The 17368-nt window shown below is 41.4% G+C and overlaps 1 protein-coding gene across 1 annotated transcript in view; it reads right to left on the bottom strand.

The window, feature by feature from the left end:
* Positions 1–17158, bottom strand: part of ASPG (asparaginase) — a 44739-nt gene extending 27581 nt beyond the window's left edge. Inside the window, exons 1-6 of the mRNA XM_075712953.1 lie at positions 16978–17158; positions 13237–13363; positions 8542–8653; positions 5696–5821; positions 4167–4250; positions 2970–3096 (exon numbers count right to left, since the gene is read on the bottom strand). Coding sequence (XP_075569068.1) covers positions 2970–3096; positions 4167–4250; positions 5696–5821; positions 8542–8653; positions 13237–13363; positions 16978–17158 — 757 coding nt within the window. The remainder of the gene's footprint in view (positions 1–2969; positions 3097–4166; positions 4251–5695; positions 5822–8541; positions 8654–13236; positions 13364–16977) is intronic.
* Positions 17159–17368: the final 210 nt, after the last annotated feature.

The following is a 17368-nucleotide window of genomic DNA, read 5'->3' as shown; positions in this document are numbered from 1 at the left end:
GGGGGCTGGGGGGATGGCAGGCGGGGCCAAAAGCACTTCAATGAAGAGAGCTGGCAGTTGCCTTAATACATAAATGACTTGGGCTTTTTACTATAAATAACCAGAACTGCCAACCACGACACAGACTTGGCCAGTGACGAATAGCTTCTCTCTAATGAGAGTGGTGGGTAGGTGAGCCCAAAAGGGCCTTCTAACCTTCTGCTGCTGCTGTACCACATCTGCATGCACAGTCAAACAGGCTCTGCTTGTCCCCTACACAAGTTATGTTTCTCATCATACGGTCCCGTACATGTGCACCACTCCCAGAAGTTACATGTGTGTGTGATGAAGAAAGTCCAGCCATGGTAACAAAGCAAGTTTCATATTTGCTTCGTTAGGACAATAGAGAACAGAGGAGAGTAATCAGTTATGAAATATACTGAGACTCTTTACACATTTCAAGTTAAATAGTCCTCCTTGTCTCTCCTGTTTTCAAAATATGAGAAAAATAAGGCAAGGTCTTTTATTTTATAAGCTTTAAGATCTTAGAAATATTTTTGGTTATTCCTAGATTATCCATTTCATACAGAGATTTCTGATTCTGCTGCAAAAGTATTTCCTATTGGCATTGGGTTTCTTACTCATCTGAGGAGTTTGCTAGGATTTTCCACTTCTTACATGAGTTTCTTGTGCTAAATTGGAAGTCTTGAGGAAGCCGACACACTTGCTCATCTAAAACTGAATAATGGGACTCTCAGGTGTTGCTAACACAGTTAAGGATCTGGCTGAGAACACAGCCAGTTGATGGGATCAGAAATCCACTGGGAGCCTCATCTGGAGGGGGAACAGGGTGAAAAATGGATATCAAAAATAAAGAAGAGTGCTGCAGCTAGGGAAGTGAAGGGAAGTGGACCAAGCTTCTCCCTCTCCTCACTGGCTCTGAAGTAAATCGTTGCTTTTACATGGTATGCCTAGCCTCAAACAGCATCTCCTCTCTTCATTCCTGTGTACCAACCCATGATCGCAAGCTCTTACCCATTACACTCCTCACTCCCTCCCCATCCTGTCATCTCTCCCCCTTTGCTTCTCTGGAGTTTCACTCCCAGCTTCGTTAGAACCAGGAAGCCTGAGGACGAGTTTCTGCACATGGCGTACTCCTGGCATCCTCAGGCTGCTCCCCATAATGACGAAGCAGCAAAAGTCAGCCCTGTCTACCAGAGGATTAAGACATATTATACAAAGTCATAGGGAAAAAAAAAGTTAAAAGATGCTAGATTTGTTTGATTTATTTTTAAAAGCCCCAGGTTGTTTCTTTGTCTCCATGATAGCTTCATATGATTCTATGAGGATTGTACTAGCAAACTCAAGGGAGACAGCAATGTTTCAAACAATTACTTTGAACAAAATAAAGCGGCACTAGTAGATTGCCCATACTATAAACTATGTTTTTTCAAAATGAAACAATCCTTCAATACTGACATCATCATCTTGGATAAATGATGCTACCCTAACTGGGTAATCAACTGAAACAAATAAAAACAGAGCCTATCACACCATCAGTTTTTAAATCAGAAATCCTCACTGATCTCAATGGGGCATTTTACTGAAAAGATAATGGGACCCAATATGGGCCAAGGGAAGTATTTAATAACTATCTCATTTTTCTACTATAGACAAGGAATCACAAAACAGTTCACTCAAATCCAAGAGAAATAGCATGCAATTTGTAGCTTGATTTCATTATTGATCAGTCAGTAAACAGAATTTATTTATACCCTGTTTGATGCAGTTCATAAAAACCCAAGAAAGAAGATTCTCCCCAATTTACACAGCACAATAATACAACAGTGGCAGACTCTCTACCTGAGAGATGTCTTACAGATCACTACAGTATTTCACAGGCTTCCTCAGTTTTTATCTGGCTGCTACAAACGCAGCACTTTGATCCTGAAACTTCATTAAGTAACTCCCACTAATTAGGTGGAAGGGATAAGTTTATTTTTCCAAATTGCAGAATGTCTCTCTCTCTAATAGTGGAAACCATTCAAAGTGGCACACTGCATGCCACAAGGCTAGAGCTCCTACTGCTACTAACGGCACCTAGCAGAAGAATTTGGGAACACCCTCCTACTTCCTGTTTTTGGAAATAATGGAGATTGTCACCAAGTCCTACTCCTTTTCGCTATACCTAACCTATCCAAAAGCAGTTCACATAACAGGTTATATTCTTTTAAACTGCCCTTTAGTATGTTTTTTGGCAAATCCTCATTTGGCTAGACTCTAAATGTGTCTCTCTCCTCCCCTCTCCAAAGAAAGGGCGCCATTTATCCAAGAACAGACATCAGTGTGTTAATGACTTTGCAAACAGGTACTGAAATCTTCATGTAGTTTTTCCTCTTTTTCCTTAAAAAACAGACACACAGAAATTATAGGGAGTCTGAGTAAGTTTGGGGAAAAAAAACTTCATACAGAGCATATTCTAGGTCTGCTGTTTTCAGCATGCTTGTAGTTTAGACAGGTCCTAAATATCCAGTAAAATATCTTCCACAATGACATGCATCAAACAGAGAATCTGTTGAAGCTGCAAGTACTCTGCGATGACTCTTTTGCCTGATTTCAGAGCCCAGCATGGTCATTAACGAGATTAAACTCTTTGTTCTTTCAGTCCTCACTCCCTCATTTTTATCTTCAGAGCAAGCATTTTCATGACACAGGGGCAACATTCCCTCTGGTTAGTCTGGATCTTTATTCAAAGTCAGTCTAGCTCACATCTATATTCGACAGATAAATGCAGTTGAGTCACAAATTCTGTCTTACTAATATTTAAACATTTTCAGAGCAGATGAAGTGGAGTCAAGCTACAGGGCTTTCAAAGATAGTTTTTTTGAGTTTAAAAACAGCATTTCAACTACATAGGCACAGATTCTTTTCAGCTAGAGTTCTACACCATGTGGCATAAATTACAAGGCTTAAGAGATGATGTTGCTTACTTGTAATATCAACCTCAGCATTTGCAAGTGGAGGCAGGTTAGGTGAGGAAAAGGCATTGAAACTCCCAGCATCCACCTTAGTCACCCTATTTCCCCTGTACAGTTTATTATAAAAATACAGGCACACCTGCAAGACAAGTAAAGAAACAGGTCTATGAATAAGCCAGTAATTAAAAGATTCAGTAGATAAATACTGTAGTCTGTCCTTTATAAAGTGTTTTCTAAATCTTTAAAGCAACTCAGAGGCTAGTAGATGTTTACAACTCTTTCAAAAAGAGTTGGCACATTTGTCACACATTGGTTTAAGGATTTAAGAACAAAACAAGTTAAGAGCTAACTAGTTTCGTAATCCTCTCATGAGGCATAGTCTAGGAGACAGCAAATTTGCCTGAGTCCACTTCAGAGATAGAGGAAAGAAACAGTGTGGACTTTTTAGTAAGTTCATCAGTTATATCTAAATTCAGAGTCCAAAACCTTAACAAAAGGCCTAGTGAAAATGAGGATAACTTTCAAAAGAATTACCACACACAAATAATAAGGTTCCTTCTCAAGTCCCCTAAAGTTTGTCAACTGGAATTTTAAGGAAAAGAGATACCTCAAAGTTGTTATTAGTTATGAAGACCTTGGCCAGTCAGCTATTGCTGTTGTTTTACAGGAACTGGCTTTGGGAGCATGGCAGAAGTGAAATGAGGTATAACCTGACCAGTTTTCTCTCTGACTTTTGGGCTGCACAGCACCAACATCTTTAAAGGCAGGGTGCTGAGACTATGGAGGTACTTCCATGTCCATTAGGTATATCATCCTCAACACTTCAGTCTTCAGGAACTAGAGCTAGAAGACACTCCTACCAGTTCTAGAGCACCTTTAGAACTTCAAAGTAAATTTCAGTTAAAAAACTGACTTACAAGTGTTTCAGATCTCACATATTTGCAAGGGATCCTCTGATTTCAAGTCTGCTGCAAGCTACATTTCAGACTTGATAGTTTTTATAAACCATACATGGGCAAAATGGGATATGACTCCTGAGAAAATGGTACGTGCTTTCCCATGCAAGCACCTGTTACCTCAGCGGGATCCATTTATCTTCCTGTTTAAGTGCAATTCCCTACTGCCTACCGGATATTTTAAGTATGTAAGTATGTGTCCTCCCTAGAGGGAGAAAAGCAGCTGCTGAGACATCTTCACAGGCAAACAGACCTCAGGAATCACGAACTGCCCAGCAAAGAGCAGTGCCCCCAGAAGGTTGTCTCGGCCATCATTCTGCAACTCGTATATGGGCACCTGAAGAGCAGAGACTGAAATTACACTCTGTTCCTTATGTAAAGCCTACACAGCAGAAAAAAGAGTCCAACTTATGCAATACAAATAATTTATGTAACAATGATTTATGACAAATAAAGTTTCCTTCTTCATCCAAACTATTTTAGACTGCAGCAGATGGCAGGGTTTCCCTCTGTACTTAACAGACTTTTATAATTTAAGTGCTTAAAAGCTAATATAGAGATGATTCTAGTGTGATTAAGCAGATTAAAAGACTGATTCAGGGAAAATACAAAAAATAGAAAGCAGGCATCTTTAAAGTGACTGAGCATGGGAGAAGTGATTGTATAGAGGAAAAGCAAAAGCTGCAGATCATACAGAACTGCCACTATGGGCTTCACAACAGCTCTCTTGCACCATCTTTCCTCGTAGTACAGAAAAACTGAGCGAGCACGTTATTACTGACAGAAAAGGACAAGATTAAAAACTGAGTGATGACTTCCATGGCTTTTCAGATTGCCTTTTTATTAACAGAGAGTCAGAGCTCCTTTCAGCAATGAAAAAAAATCACATGCTCCATTGCTAGATCATATGTCAGGCAGATCTCCAAGCAATAAAGCCAAAAAGAAAGTAAAACCTTGAATATGATGTACCACAACTAGACTGCTCCATGTCAAGACAGTAAGTGGGAGCCTACTCCTTCCTAGACTTTTGTATTTTGACTTCAAATAGACCACATGTTAAAGGGAAGTTATGAGATGGGGGAGGGGAATTTTACAGTGCGATGTTTCATCTTTCTTTTGTGATTAGAGCTGTTATTTTACGCTCAAGCAAGCTATTCTAGTAAGACAACCCCTCCCCCTCAGACAATATGCAAAGGGCTGATCTCTAGCTAAGAGAATGAAAATTAATAAATGTAGTCTTTAGAGGAAAGGAAACAGACCATGTTAGATGCTTTGTGGAACAGAAGTGATCAAAAATGCATCTAATGCTTAGAGACTATTAAAAAAATGACAAAGAACACAACAATGAGTAACATAAGACGGAATAACAACTGGTGAAGTAAAAAGTAATAAGCTTCAGGGCTTTAGAAGAAAAAAAGACAGCTAACAACCAGCAGCCACCTGAGGCTGAAAAGATGCTTCTCTTATAAACCAATTAATACACAATGGCCAATGACAGGCTCTTATATCTTTCTCTGAAGCATCTGGCCCCAGCCTTAATGAACTACTGGTCTGATTTGGTACAGAGTTGTAAAGTCATTAATGATAAAATTTGGGGGCAGATCCTCAGCTGGTGAGCCCGTCAATTCTCACTAATTTCTATCAGCACTATGACCATTCACCCTGGCCAGAGGCCTGCCCTGCACTACTAAACTATACAGTGATAATCACGATACTACCTAGTTTTGCATATAAAAATAAAAAATGAGGCTTCTGACTTCAACTTCAAATGAAGTCCATTACCTGAGATCCTGTCAGAACAACAGTTTTACCCAGGTTCTCACACATGAAGGATAAGGCTGAAGCTGTATAAGCCATGGTATCAGTGCCGTGAAGGATCACAAAACCATCGTACTTTTCATAGTGCTCCTGGAGATGGAGAGACAGTTTTCACATTGTTAGAGCAACGCACTGGCATCCACAAGTGAGGTGCATATTGCATTACTGTCACTGATGCATGCAACAGCATAATACTTTAAAGGGTACTACACGCATAATTCCTCCTAAAGTTATCCTTAAATACAATTAAGGGTTAATAGGACACCAGGCACTAGAGCCAGTAATTCTAATTATGGAACAGTCAAAGAGATTCTTCTAGGTATACATATTAATGCAGCATTTTTAAACCAGAAGACTGCTAATTAAGAAAAGCTTAGCAATGGCTTTAAACAGGAATGTTAACATATGCAAATTAGTCGTATAGTCTGATTTCTTGTTGCCGCTTTTTACTTCAGGGATTACACCATTTACAGGAACAGATTAGGCAAACCAAGGCTATCATAACGTATAGAAAAAACAGTCCATTTAATCCGGGTGGCAGACAGGCAAATTGCCAGTGTAAGAGTGCCCTCTTCTGTTGAAAAGTCATCCTCTCTGTAGCAGCATGGGATTTCTACTGCAGAAAGACGCGAACAGGCTTCTTGTTCGTTAATGTACATACGCTTCTTAGACTATCAGGCACGTACAGATGCAAAAAGGAATTTTATAATTTTAATCTGCATACAGTTCCACACCGGAGTTTTTTTAATGCAAAGCCATGAATTGCGCAGCTCATTCTGTTGGAATAAAGTCATCTGCTGGCTTTAGGACGAGAAAGGAATTGGTTCCTCTATTTTAAGAGTGATGCACATAGTAAACACTGTGGTGGGAGACACTGATGTCTCTGATGTAATTTGGTAACGTGGAAAGGATTACACAGAAGTCTAAGCAGATATATGAAGTGCCACCGTGAGGAGAAAAACGGGGGGTTGCCAAAGAATTAAACGAGATTTCTTTTGAATTACACTTCTTATGCTACAGTAGGCACACACGCTTGGCATCTTCTGATAATAAGGTCACCTCCAAACTCACCTACAGATTTCTACTTGTCCTTTTGCTATTTCTTCACTGATACTTGTGCCTACATGTTGCTACCTACTGGAAGTTTCAGGGGATTTCTGCTTATCTCTAACAAGTTAGCTAGCAGAACAACAGCCAGTGGTGCAAGATCTTTCTGTAGGCCAAAATATAGCATGATGCAAAAAGCATGCTGCAGTTACTCACCAATGCAGTAACAAGATAAGTAAGTTTCGAGAAGGACTGAGATCACAGAAATAGCCACTTGTCCTCTCTAACTCAATCAGTACACTCACGAATATTTTCAGCCTTATGAACCTTATTAGATGCGAAAGAACATAGCTTGGTTTAAGCTTCGTAACATAAAAGATCAGGCTGGCAATTAAGGAGATATCCCACATAAACATCTTAGAATGTTTCAGTCTGGAAAGTCATCCTCATGTTACAGCTGTGCCAAGTATGTGTCCAAGATGAACACAAAGTGGCAGTGTCTATACATAGTTGAAGAAGGGGTTTTTTTTTTCCCCTTCTCAGCACTTTTCACTTGGATTACACATACTGGATATTTGTATATACAGAGAAGCTGCATTCTGTGTACAAGAAACACTTTTTTTTAAAATAAAACTAGTATGTCATTAAAGAAGTAAGGTAAAGTCTCTCCTGTTCAGCATGGGATTGCTGCCCTCTGCTCTTGGCCCTGGGCTTTTCCCAGCTGGACACTGCTCCAGCCTAGAGGCTCTCCACCTATACACCAGCTCCAACTCTTCTCTGCCCTGGCAAGATGCATTCAATAGGAGGGGAGTCATTCCTAGTTTGGTGGTTTCAGGATTAGAGGACCTAAAGCTGAAAGACTGTTATCTGATTCTTCAGCATCATTCCCTGCATTATTACACTATTCGCATTCATTGCTACAGCTTGGGTGAAGAAGGAAATTTACACTACAAAGCCCACTATCGCAGAGCAAGCAGGAGTGGAAGAGCAGTATCTTCCTAGACCCACAGTTATTTATTTCTAACAGCTATATATGAATTCCTGGTGTGAAGTATTTGAAATGTTTTGCATTTCTACTTTCTTAAAAGCACACAGCTAAGTTCAGACATGGGGACAGGAGCAAAGAAATGCTGATTTTTTAATCTAGAGAAGGATGTAATGAATTTATCTATATATGCAGAAATATCTAGGGCTTTAAACATCTCCCAGTGTGGGAACTGGGGACCACATGACAGCATTTTTTCTACTGGCTGCAAAGCCAAAGCTAGTCAAGTTTGCCTGTGTCCAGAGTAAGAAAGGCATAAAGACATGAAATTATTTTCTACATCAATAGCCAACTATTAAGCTATTTGAACACTCAAATGATGTGTAACTAAGCAACCTTCAGTTAAGTCACCTACACCTGAGGATTTTATTCAACATTTTTGGACAGTGAATTTAAGTCAATGTTTTAGAACATATCAACCTACATATTACAATCATAACTGCAATTTTCCTATTTATTTTCTTGTACAGAATTATGGCACAGCTTATCATTGGAAGAGCTATATAACTTTAATGAGTTTGCAACATTTTCAAAACAACAACAAAAAAATTCAGCAAGCCTTGCAAGCACAGCACTTGCAAGGTACATAATATTTACATTTTAATTAAACAAATACATACGTATAGCACTACTGAACTGTCTTATCTTGCTAAGTATACTAGATATACTGCTGGTTTTGTTTAAGCAACAAATGAATTCTTATCCCACACCATAGTACCTCAAGTTTCTTTGCAATTTTGGCCCAGTCCTCTGGTGTCATGTTGGAAGAATCAAGCAGCGGTGAGAGCTCCAGGATTGTGTAAAAAATTCTTTTGTTTTGCTTAGAGACACTATGAAGAGAAAGAATTGGAAAAAAATCTTACGCTAATATCAGCTCACCACTTCCGATTTTTTCTCTAAATCAGTAGTTTTCACCCTTTTCCTCCCCATCCCCCAAGTCTATGGCAAAAAGTGGTCTTAAATTTGGAAGATTAAGTTCCAAGTTTAGAAGTTCATGGCTTGATGTGGTTTAAAGCACAAACCCCTAAATTTAATTTAATAATAAATATAATTTGGGAGGCGGAGAGGGGCTGGCAAAACTAAAGACAGAAAAGAAGAACCCAGACTTACTTTGTTTAAGTTTGGAATGGAGTTCTAACAAAAGTCGACACAAAGCCTTAAGGTTTAAAAATGCTTCATAAGCTATAGAGAGGAATCTGTAAAGCTCCCAAGGTTTACAGGAGGTCAACAGAAGAGTTGCAACAACTTTTTGATCCTTTGATAAATATAAATAGACACATAGATACTCTTTCCTGACACAAAGGGTATCTTCTCTTAAGAGTCTTATGACTGGGATTCATTTCTGTGGCCTTTAGAAGACCCCCTCTTCTCAGTTTCTCTGACCTCAGAATTCAGAAAAAACTCTTGGTTAGTTAAGATCTTCAGGTAAACTGTTGCCTTTGCTAGTAATGGGCTAACTTTGTAAAACACCAGTCCCAGCCTATTAGGCCTGTTGTCACCTTGTTATGAAAGTTTGCTATATGGTACCAGCTGTCTCTTGTTATGATGTGGAGTTTAAGTATGCAATAATAGCAAAGATCTTAAAATACTGACATAGGTTGAAAACAGAGGCCTCAGGACTATAAACAACTCACTGGTGATCAATTATTGGCCACTGAACAAGTGCAACCTTGACAGCTGGGAAAAGACTGCTCTAAGTACAATAAAAACAAGACAAAGCAAATATGCAAGGGAAAAAAACCAAACCAAAAACGAACAGTCCAGCAACAGGATAAAGTACCTGTGGGGCTGAGGAATGTAACACTTTCAAACATCATGCAGTGTGTAGCCCAGTAGATGGAGACCAAAGATTAAGAAATGTCTAGACACTCAAACATCTTACAAAAGTACACGATCCCAGATTTGAAGGGGACTTATCAAAGGCGATGATGGCTATGGAATCGCAGTGGGATTGTCCTAGCTCTAAGCATGCTCTCTGCTCTCCCTGCTCCCAGGACCACAGGTCTCCCTTTCTCCACCTGCCTATCTCAGAAAATCTAATTCTTCAAAGACCTTTGATGTGTCAGTCAAATGGACTGCATACAGAGTATGTGTTTTACCCCACAAAATATACCCATTTCTCCACATTAACTTTCTAACCCCCTCAGAGTAAAGTCAACTGCATATAAATTCCACTTGGCTAGTTAAGATTTGGGGTAAAAGAAGAACCCTACTATTATTATTTTCTGCTACTTTTCTGAAGCTTGGAAGAGCATAGATTACCCATCATTTTCACTCATTCTTACGTTAGTTAGAATATGTTCCTATTCAGCAATGCAGTGGCCAACAAGCAGTTAACAACTGCTAGCAGGCCAGCTCTGCCCTTTCTACTCGCTCTTCCAGGCAGAGCCATCCAGGAGCATGTTTAACAGAATCATAGAATCATAGAATCGTTTAGGTTGGAAAAGACCTCCAAGATCATCCAGTCCAACCATTAACCTACACTACCAAGTCTACTCTAAACCAATCAAGGGCAGACTAGACTAAACCATGTCCTGAAGTGCCACATCTACCCGTTTTTTGAACACCTCCAGGGATGGTGACTCTACCACCTCTCTGGGCAGCCTGTTCCAATTCTTGACCACCCTTTCCGTAAAGAAATTTTTCCTAATTTCCAACCTAAACCTCCCCTGGCGCAGCTTGAGCCCATTTCCTCTCGCCCTATCACTAACTACATGGGAGAAGAGACCAACACCCACCTCACTACACCCTCCTTTCAGGTACTTGTAGAGAGCGATAAGGTCTCCCCTCAGCCTCCTCTTCTCCAGGCTAAACAACCCCAGCTCCCTCAGCCGCTCCTCATAAGGCCTGTGCTCCAGACCCTTCACCAGCCTTGTTGCCCTTCTCTGAACACGCTCCAGCACCTCAATGTCTTTCTTGTATTGAGGGGCCCAAAACTGGACACAGTATTCCAGGTGTGGCCTCACCAGCGCCGAGTACAGGGGGACAATCACCTCCCTGCTCCTGCTGGCCACACTATTCCTGATACAGGCCAGGATTTTTTTTTTTTTTTTCAATGAAGTAATTAGTTTACTTACATAGTATGGAGTCAATTTTCTTCAGGTGTCTCTTTACAGAACAGTACTGAAAATACCAGCAAAATGGTGCAGTGTGCCCTCATTTCCTCTTTCTTAATAATACACCATGTTACCAACAATTGTGACTAGTTGTGAGGAGATGAACTCTCGTTTTATCACTTCAGAAGCACATGTATGAACTGCTTGCCCCTCTCTGGTCTTCCAGCAAATATTTACACCACGTGAAATGCCAGCAAAGTTTCAAACAGTGGAGTAAGTGAATACTTCTGCTGAAGTGGTCTGCAGTGAAATAGCTGGTGATGTTGGAAGCTAAATTGCCAGTGTTAGGCATATAGTTTCAGGCTATCTGTAGATTTTTCATAGAATCATAGAATTGTTTAGGTTGGAAAAGACCTTTACAGGATCATCTTCAGAGCATTCTGAATGCTTTTCCACTGCCTGAGGATGATGGAAAGTTCCCTGCCAGCTGTAACTGTGATAGATACTTCAACATTTACACTGGAAGACAGGCAAAGGCTACAGAAAAGACCAGGATACTGCATGGATGCGTAAAGTTCCCTAAACAAGTACTTAGAGCACAGAAAAGTTGATTACCTTCCCTCAGCATTCACAATAGTGTTTTGTTCCCACTTGCTATTCCTGTACTTATTTACAGCAATATAGAATATGCAAAATCACGAGTCAATTGTCAATTCATCAGCTAATAAAATCTGCAGACCCACTCCCCTTATGAGGCCTGTAAGACAGCTACGTACAGCAGAGAGAGCATTTAAACATGTAGTTTTCATTCATAACCAACTGACATACTGTACCTAAGTTAGACTTCATATGAAAAATTGCCTTGTTGGATATCACAGTTACACATGCTAAGAGTAACTTTGGAAGTCAGCTGAAAATCTGTGAAAAGAAAGCTCCCCTGGGGATGTGCTGTTTAAATAAAACACGACATACCGACACCAGACACCAGCCTAGTCTACAACTTCTGATGCCTCTCTCTTAAAAAGAGATCATATCATTCCTCTTACATTGAGGTTATCACACAGATATACAAAGTTCACAAAATACTCTTATTCTCTCCCCTCAGAAACTCACAATATTTCTCAACTGCCTAGTTAAAATATCACTTGGCTAGCACAAAAGAGAAAATGGCAAATTGCCATGACTAACCTCCAGAAACAGCACTCAGCAGTGCCAGAAAAACAAGACAAGATTGTTTTTTAAACCTCAGTTTTTGATGTGAATGATTCTTTTAAGCTTTTCCGTTCTTCATGGAAAAGATGTGCCAGGAGTATATTTAGGACTCAAATGGGTATATTAGTGTAGTTTTGTTATATTTCAAATCCCTTGAAGTATTTAAAAATTATTCAGTTACAAGCACAATATCTTAACAGAGCTCCATTTTTCTTAGTATAGCCATCGTATTTAACACAAACTGTCTGTTCATATCAGTACTACTCCAGCAGGAGTCCATTTCTTTTCCCTTTACCCCTTTTCTTGCCATCTGCCTTTCAAGTGGTTACTTTTAAAAGCCTTACACAGAGACCTCAATACAAAATAGAAAGCAATTAATAAACTTTACATTTTCTTTGTAAGCCACAATTTTCTCCTTAAATATTATAGAATATCTATTTTTACTCTTCCAGCAAAACAGCTATAGTCCCATGTATTTTTGAATGACTGTGTAAAATCATCCTTTGTGCAAAGTTAACGTGTTTACAGGGGTACAGTCATTCATCACAGCTGGGGAATATCTCAAATTAGCATACTGCCCTCTAAATAAAACCTATAAGCTTATTAATCATTGCCCAACAGTTAAGGAGCAATGCAGATTAATTATAAGCCCATCACTTATTATCATAGTGTTGCATAAATTTGGGAAAGGCAATCAGCTTTTAGGGTTTTTTAAAAACAGACAGCCTGCAGAATTAAAGCACAAGGCCTATTCATGGATGCATTCAGATGCTACTTTTTCTGACATATGATGAAGATAATTCACACAGAACTGTATATACAGTTTTCCTAGTTAGAATATTTGTATGTTTGCACAGTAGCAAATTAATATCCAAAACAAGAAAAAAATGCAGGACTAAGCTGCCCAGAATGGTTACTTGTTGCCTAATTTAAAAGTTATTTCTCAAGCAGTTATAAGACACTTCATTGCAAATATATCAAACCAGACATTTTCTATCGTGGCAGGCTTTTTGCTTTTAAGTCAATGTAAGCATTTTTGCTAATCTCATAATGGATACTTCACATTAAGTGTTTGGAGATGTAATTGTCTGAAAATTAACAAGATACTTCCTAACCCTCCCTCTCCCCAAGGAAAATGTACTTACGGGAGCACCAAAGTATTATCTGGAAATTCATGGCTGTTCAGTTTTTTTTCCCGGGCATAGGCCTCATCATGCAGCATCGGCATCGTTTTCAAGCTGCTTACTAATTTATTGGCCTCAGGAGCAAGTCCTTGAAAATAAAGAATAAAGGAAGCAAACAGAGGAGCAGGGATGGAAGGAGGGAAGTAAGGAGGGAAGAAGTTCAAGTTACATAGCTGTTTGCCCATCCTTCCAAATGAATTTTAAACAGTCTATTGCCAGTTTAAGAATGTGAAAACAGAATATAACCGATAAATCTCCACGCAGTTATTCTTTTCTTCACTTGAAATAAATAAATCCTTTATTTAAGAGAAATAACGTTACAAATCTCCTCCATGTCAAATATTTATGTTTTCCCTATTTTTAATTGTTGCTTGTGTGCAAATACCAATCAGGAGTAGGGGCGGGAAGCCAATTTTTGCAACTGTAGCAAAAAGCTACCATTCTCTTTTACACTTGCCAAAGCTATGCTCTATCTAGTGGCAGAAGACTTACAAAACACTGAGCATTGTTTTGTACTATAAAGTTATGATATTTTTACCTAAGCTTCTTAGCCTACAGCAGTATTGGCAGAAACACCAAGGTACTAGTATGTCTATGCTGGAAAGCTGCATGTTATGCGTCACTGTCAATGGCAATAGCACTTCCATAGACAAAAAAAATAAATAAAAGAGAAAGCTAAAGCAAACCCCACAGTAGGTATTGAGCACTGACAGATAGAGACAAAGCTGTATATGTATACACAAAGATAGAGAAACCTCAGCATTTAAGACTCTTCTTGGAAGCTAAGTGCTCTAATCACTTTCCCTTGAATAGGTACTTTCCACCAGCAGGTTTAGGACTGAACATCTCAATTGACAAGAGGTAGAGAAGGTGCATAAGCTGCTGAATAGAAAAAGTCCAAAGCGTGGATGCATTTTAAGCTCTGTTCACCCTCTCCCAGCCCGTGATGTTGTCTGCCTTTCTGTGGCAGGGGCCCTAAAACGGCTGGGGCTTAAACTAGCCTAAGTACGTTTTGTGTGTGCTGGATCTGCAGGTGTCCTGGTTCAAAGGGAATCCACATAGCATTCTCCATTAGACAGAAAGGCACCTAAATTTTTGATATGACAATCCTCAGCATCATAGAACTCAGTTCTTTTGTGAATCTAACTTGCAACCCATCTCCCAGTACGCTGTTTCAGGAAGGACAGCGACAGTCCTGCTGTCCGGAGTCAGAAGCCACTCTGTTATTCTTAAGTCTGACTTTTTGAGACGTTTTTCATTCAAGGAACTTCCATCAGAGGTACTTCCTTCTGGACTTCAAGATTCTACTGGCCTTACTGTCCAGTTCAGTTTAGTCTCAGTGAATGTATTTTATACCCCCTGTTCAGATGGCAAACAAACTCTCAAACCTCATTATGCTACTTCTGCAAGTTCTAGTTATTCCTAATTTAAGGCCAGGTAATTCTCTCCTACTTCCTAGTTCTTCTGTTTGTTTAAACACAATTCTCATCCAAGTTAGCATCTGTATTTTTTTTTTTTTTGTTTCACCTTCAAACAGCAAAGTTCATTTAAAGTACTCCAAAATACATAGAGTATTTTCAATAGTATTTCTATCTTTTTTCTGTTTGCTTTCCAAACTGATGGAAAAATCCTTAAGCACTCCCTAATCTGCCTCCTGGCTTGCCTTAAATGAAGCCCAGAGAAGGTGATTGTATCAGGCTTGTACATGGGGGCAGTTCTGCACAGGAACATAGGCCTATCAAAACTCTCTGATTTTAAAAATGAAACCATCTTCTCGCAGCAACTGGAAAGGCTATAGAAAAGGTTGTAAGCCTAGATAGAAATTAGGTTGCTAGGAGCCTAGCTTGATCCCTTCAATTTGAGCAGTTGCTCACGGTTTCATACAGCTCAAGGAAGCTACTTCTGTTCACCTTGCTCGAAATAAAAACACTTGTAGTTCTACGTATGGTTGTAAACAGGCACTTTCTATCCATTGATTAATAAAAGAAATGACCATCTATCATTTTTCCCTTTGAAGCATACTGTCTTTCCCATGCCCTTTCACCAGCTTCTGTCTGAACACTAAAGACTGCCAAATATTGTGAAAGAGGTACTCTGGCTGCTCTGCTGCTAAGTCTGTGTATGAAAAGCAGGTTGAAACCCTCACCAGGATGTCACAAATCAGCATCATTAGATCACAACTGTTAGACTGTTTGCACATGCTTTAATTATTGGCACATGTTAAGTAAAAGGAAAAAAGGCACATGAGAAGAGGTTATGGCACTAATTTATAAATTAAGATCACATCTCATTCTTTTATTTGTTTAAAAGGTGTTTGGGAAGCTGAGACAATAGAAGTAGAAAGCTATTTTTATATAAACAGTGCAGACAGAGAAAGGAAAGTCACCACGCGTCATTTGAAATCACTTTTTTTTTTTTTAAAAAGCAACTTTGATAGATTAACACAAAGGTGACAGGCATAAAAAACAAAGTGGAACAACCCTTTAAAGCATCTTCCCTATAATAATAAGGATCAGCCAGCCACCATCTTCCAAGAGGGAGGGATACATATGAGAAAAAAAATACCTAGTCTAGGAGGCTCTGAGGTAAAGCCCCAAGTGTTTTAATCCTACAAATGAGTAGCCAAGATGGTATTTCAGGCAGGGGCTTGAAATTCTGTAGTAGGGAACACAAGTACCCACACTTCTGAACCTAGACAGACACAGGCTCCGGAAGCCCTGGGATGCTCCACTGCCTCCCAAGTGAAGGAAGAATGGCGGCGTTTAGGGGCACCTGAAAACCCATAGCATATACCTGTAGGTGCCTAAGAAGCTTTCAGATAAAACACAGGCAGTATACCGAGACATCTCGGAGTTCAATTCTGGATTTAAACATTTTTCAGCTGGTGGGAGGGGGTTTGGCATGTCTAGCCTTTTCATCAAGGCAAGTCTCACCCTCCCTTGGGAAGTAAGGTAAAGCAGAACTCTTCAATAATTTCCTGAAGGAAGTCAAGAGCTGGTAGGAGAGCAGCAGAAGCCTGCCCAGAGGCAGGTGAGCACAGATGCTGCATCCGATCTCACTCATTAGAGCACTCGGCAGGATGTACGCTGCCACACTTGCATCAGCTGCGTCTGCCAGGTCATCACCACTTGAAAATCCTTGACGTGGCCACCGCCTCCGATGGCCCATGCTCTTCCCAGTGGGCATGTGAAGCACATGCTCTCCAGGTAGCCTGGGACAGTGCTCTTTTGGGGCTAAGGAAAGACTGCATGACCGCTAGGATTAAGCTGGTTTCATTTTCAGAGCATGAAGGTGGGGAGAAAGGACGCATGCTCCCGGAAACACGCTGTCCTCCGCTCAAACCTGCTGCGGCTAGCTGTGAGGCTGGCTTGTCAGAAGGATGCCTGGCAGCTAAGCTACCGAAATAACCAGCTGGTAGGAACAGAGGCGTAGAGGAAGGCGCACGCCCTGCTGGCGTTGCTCCTACCAGTTACGAGAAACCCGGGGATGCTGAACCGTAAAGCATTAAAGCTACCACGGGGAGCCAGGCCGGTAGTTAAGGAAGCGGCAGCCTCAGCCCGGCTCGCCCCGGCGCATCCCCCGCTCGCCCCGGCGCATCCCCCGCTCGCCCCGGCGCCCTGCCAGCACTCCGCGCCAGGCCGGCTTCGCGGCGCAGCCTGAGGGGAGCCTCCCCCGCTCCCCGCTCGCCCGGGGCCCCCTCACCCTTCACGTCCTGCACCATGCCGATGGTGCCGCCCGTGTTGATGACCAGCACCCGCGCCTCGGCCTTCGGCTCGCCGGCGCAGGCCGGGGGGCAGCCGGGGCGCTCCTGGGGGCAGGTGCCGGCCAGGGCTCTGCCCAGACAGTTCGCCCCCGCAGGGAGCTGCCTCGCCGCCGCCTCCATCCCGCTCCTGAGGAACCGCTACCTCCCGCCCGGCCGAAGCGGGGTTATAGAGCGGCGGCGGGGCCGCCCCTTCCCGCCCCGCCGGCCGGGCAGGCAGCGGGGTGGGGCCTGCCCGGGCCGCGGCGCTGCCCCCAGAGGCGGGGCGAGCCGCCATGCCCGCCCTCCGCAGCGGCCAGCGAGGAGGCGGCGGCCGGAGCTCGAGGGCTGCGG

This window comes from Pelecanus crispus, chromosome 6 (genome assembly GCF_030463565.1).
Source record: "Pelecanus crispus isolate bPelCri1 chromosome 6, bPelCri1.pri, whole genome shotgun sequence".
Classification (NCBI taxonomy): Eukaryota; Metazoa; Chordata; class Aves; order Pelecaniformes; family Pelecanidae; genus Pelecanus; species Pelecanus crispus.
This window is presented reverse-complemented; position numbering and strand designations above follow the sequence as displayed.